Raw genomic sequence first — 4,140 nt, 5'->3', positions numbered from 1 at the left:
ATTGATATGTGTGGAACAAATTTAATAAAAAAGTTTAGTTTTCTTTCCTAAAACTCACACCTTTCCAGTATCATGAACAGACAAATTTGCTATTCTGCATAGTTGATGCTGTCGCTTTCATAAGTTTAGTTGATGTGGAAAAATACCCCAACTACTAATAAATGATAGTCAAAATCAAATATTTACCCATATTCATTTAAATCAAACAATTAGATTCTTCTAATTTAATTTCTTTGATATTATTAATCCTAAAATTAACTCCTAATTAACGAATATTTACCAAATACAGAACTTTAGATTCTTCCATTTTTTTAATTTCTCTGATACATTTGTAATTTAGTTGTAGCAACATTTACATTCCTAATAAAGAAGTACTCTGAATAATGAATCAGTATGAAAACTCAAACCAGAAGTCAAGAAAATACAAAAATGGAAAAATGGATGCAAAGAAGCCTGAAAAAGTTAAAAAGTGGATTATGAAGACCAAAAAGGCAACAACAAAGACTTTTGCAATCACAGACGCTGTCGCGCACACACACACCTCTCCTCTCTCCCTATATTCTCTCTCTCTAATTCTCTCGCCGCCGCCGCCCTCAAACCCCATTCTTCCTCCCGTCGGCAAACGGCGCCCCGCTCACATATTTCAGTGTTTTCACCGGAATTGGTTACCGCGAACAATTTTTTCACTTCAATTTGGAAATTTTTTTATTCAATTAATGTTCTCGAAGATCAATTGAATGAGAAATCTTAGCGCCATGAATGAGTCCGCAGCTTCTGGGGACTCTTCTACGGGTAATCAAACAACCCCTCCAAAGCCCACTGAGAAGAAGAAACGGAATCTTCCTGGAATGCCAGGTCTGTAAGCTTCGAGAATCGATTTTGTTCAAATTCATGTGTAGTTTTTCGATTACGGAGCTGAAAATATGCTTAATTGTGCGATTTCGTGGTGATTGGATCAGATCCTGAGGCGGAGGTGATTGCCCTATCGCCGAAGACGCTGATGGCGACGAATAGATTCGTGTGCGAAATCTGCAGCAAGGGTTTCCAGCGGGATCAGAATCTGCAGCTGCATCGGAGGGGCCACAATCTGCCATGGAAGCTGCGGCAGAGGTCGAGCAAGGATGTGAAGAAGCGCGTCTACGTCTGCCCCGAGCCGAGCTGCGTCCACCACGAGGCGTCTCGGGCGCTGGGCGATCTCACCGGGATCAAGAAGCATTTCTGCAGGAAGCACGGCGAGAAGAAGTGGAAATGCGACAAATGCTCCAAGAAATACGCCGTTCAATCCGACTGGAAGGCGCATTCCAAGATTTGTGGAACCAAAGAGTACAAATGTCAATGTGGAACCGCGTTTTCGAGGTTGGAGTGGCTTCAATTTCCACTTGAATTTGTGTTCATTTTGCTTATTAATTAGTCTGGTTTTGATGTGCAGGAGGGATAGTTATATCACGCACAGGGCGTTTTGTGATGCTTTGGCTGGTGAAACCGCGAAAGCTCCTGCTGATGCTGCTCAAGATCTCGAAGCTGGTGTATCGTCGTCGCCACCAAAGTCGCTGCTGCCTCAGCAATCCCCTGCACCTGAAGATCCTCCACCTCCTGATAGTAGCAATAATGATAATAGTAATCATGGTATTTTGCTACAACTTGGATTTCTTTGTTTTAGGCTTTTAGTTGTCGTTTCCTCTATACTTTTGTTGATTAGGACAAAATAGAATAGCGTTTGGTGTTTATCTGTCTTTGATCTTGAAGATGCTTTTGTCTGTTACTGGTTTCTGTTGTTATCTGCATATAATTTAGACTATGTCCACATAAGTTAGATGCATAATGATATAATGGAATTATAAACTAGGACAACTAGAAGCAATCTCTGTCTCATACTATTTGTTTGTTGATACTTTTTAGTGTCGGAGTTACTGGATAGTGCCACGGCCAATCCGAGCAGCAGCCAGATTTTAGAAGAGCTGCCTAATGTCACAAACTTGGCCACTGGATGCAGCAGTAGCAGTTGCTCCGGCAGTAGTGGGAGCTCGAGCAGTAATGTATTCGCCAGCCTGTTTGCTTCATCCACATCTTCAGCAAACTTGCAACCGCAAACGACTGGATTTACCAACTTATTTCAATCCATTTCCTGTCCTGATTATACACCTGATGTCGCACCCTCTTCATCTTCAGAACCCGTAGCTCTCTGCCTTGCTGTGAATCAAGGCTCGTCAATCTTTGGAAAAGTAGGCCAGGAGCGCAGGCAGTATCCTCCAGCGCCACAGCCTGCTCTCTCGGCAACAGCATTGCTGCAGAAGGCTGCTCAAGTCGGTGCTGCTGCGCCAAACATGTCATTGCTGAGGGGTCTTGGGGTAGTTTCGTCTTCTTCATCTCCCAACTCTACCGAGGAGTGGAGTCAGCAGAAAATGGAGACCAGTGGGGGATCATTAGCTTCTGGACTTGGCCTCGGACTTGGATGCGATAATGGTTCTGGTTTGAAGGAATTGATGTTGGGAACTCCATCGGTTTTCGGCCCTAAGCACACGACTCTCGACCTTCTCGGGCTGGGGATGGCTGCTAGTGGTGGCTCAACGAGTGGGCTATCAGCTTTGATGAGCTCCGTTAATGGTGGTCTCGATGTTTCTGCAGCAGCACAACCATTCAATGGAAGAGAATATGATAGCCAATAGATGGGGAGGCTTGTCTGGTTGAAGGTTTGTTAGTAGCAGTTGTGATATGTGAGTATATAATAGAGATATGTAATTTTTTACTCAGTAGAACAGTATGTTGGATAGCCGATTATATAAATAATTAGAAGTTGAACTACAGTATTATTTAGTTTTTAGTGACCATATATGGTTAGGTGGGGGCAATATAAGTAGTAGAGGTGAAGTGCATAATGTAATGCACTAATGGTAATTTAAAACATCTTAGATTAGGGATGAGTTAAATTTGATAGGGACAGATGCATAAAAGTTTCTAGGTGCCTTGATTAAGCATCATCTGTCACACAACATGTTTTTATTAATAACATACTATATATTAGGCTGAGGGTGTGATGTTGGATACTAATGCATGTTTGATGGTTGTGTGTTAGAACAAATTAAGCAAATCATTCAAGTGTGCTACTGATTTGTCTTTATATCATCTTGATTTGCCAAAATCCTAATCAAATATCACTATAGGTTCAATATCTATTTCTAGGTATGTGAGAGATAATTCCATATGGTATATACCTTATTCATTCCAACCAATTTTAAATTAATGAATTGGTCTCGCAGAATAGATTGGTGGGGAATTGCACACTTTAAATATTTTTCATTTGTTTGTGAGAAACTCAACCATGCTGCCAGCAAATTGTGACAATGATAGGTTTAATTTTCGTAAATAAGACTAATAATAATCCGTGGTTTTTATTTTAAGGAAATTCAGTGGATGCAACATCTTAAATAAAGCGTAATAAAGAAAAAGAAATCAAGAAATGCTTTTTCACAATGTAAGGAAGACATTATCCAAAAAGAGACATTAATTATGTGCCCTTAGCACTACCCTCGACCTTCTTGGCTTGGGGATGGCCGTCAGTGGTGGCTCCGTTGGCGGCCTTTGATGGAAGAGAATTCGGTGGCCAAGATATAGGATGAAGCTCGACAACGCTGTTGATGTAGTGCCAAATACTTGAGTTTACATTTTATATGAGAGAGGAAAATTTGCATTTAATGGTCACAAGGGCTTTGATGAAAGAAATACTATCATTTTCTAGAAACGGAGAGTGCTGTTACTACTGCCTGCAGCCGTGTAGTGGAGGCAGCCACCATACCTCGTCCCATACGGTGATCGTAAAGTTCAGGTACGAGCTTGTACACCCTCCTAAGGAATTAGGTGGATTTGCACAAGGAGCCGTTGCGCTGGTTGCTAAAGCATGAGTGGTTAATATATTCAAGATAATTACGTACGTATTTACAAAATACTGTCTCAATTCATCCTATTTCACCAGATCCGGGGTGTGATAGGGTTATGTTTGATTCAATATATGATGCAAATAGGACTTTATATGTTTGTTGTGTTAAACTCATATTGATGCACAAAACGCACGGAGAATGACTGAATCATATATTCTAAGACTGCATCACATATGTTACAAAGCTTTTGTGGGTTCACTTTTAT

The 4,140-nt window shown here is 41.0% G+C and overlaps 1 protein-coding gene across 1 annotated transcript; it reads left to right on the top strand.

Moving 5' to 3' along the window:
• The first annotated feature begins 505 nt into the window (after nucleotides 1–505).
• LOC125210605 (zinc finger protein GAI-ASSOCIATED FACTOR 1-like) lies at nucleotides 506–2,804 on the top strand. The gene is made up of 4 exons (XM_048110145.1): nucleotides 506–855; nucleotides 960–1,356; nucleotides 1,430–1,626; nucleotides 1,900–2,804. Exons 1-4 carry the CDS (start codon nucleotides 738–740, stop codon nucleotides 2,664–2,666), a joined length of 1,479 nt encoding a protein of 492 aa, XP_047966102.1. The 5' UTR covers nucleotides 506–737; the 3' UTR covers nucleotides 2,667–2,804.
• Nucleotides 2,805–4,140: the final 1,336 nt, after the last annotated feature.

The sequence above is a fragment of the Salvia hispanica genome, chromosome 3 (assembly GCF_023119035.1).
Source record: "Salvia hispanica cultivar TCC Black 2014 chromosome 3, UniMelb_Shisp_WGS_1.0, whole genome shotgun sequence".
NCBI lineage: Eukaryota > Viridiplantae > Streptophyta > Magnoliopsida > Lamiales > Lamiaceae > Salvia > Salvia hispanica.
This window is presented reverse-complemented; position numbering and strand designations above follow the sequence as displayed.

Bases quoted from the DNA above. Each gene is read 5' to 3' on its own strand.
- LOC125210605 (XM_048110145.1), top strand. From the start codon at position 738: ATGAGAAATCTTAGCGCCATGAATGAGTCCGCAGCTTCTGGGGACTCT. The intron at 856-959 runs GTCTGTAAGCTT...TGATTGGATCAG, and splicing joins GAATCTTCCTGGAATGCCAG to ATCCTGAGGCGGAGGTGATT. The intron at 1,357-1,429 runs GTTGGAGTGGCT...TTTGATGTGCAG, and splicing joins TGTGGAACCGCGTTTTCGAG to GAGGGATAGTTATATCACGC.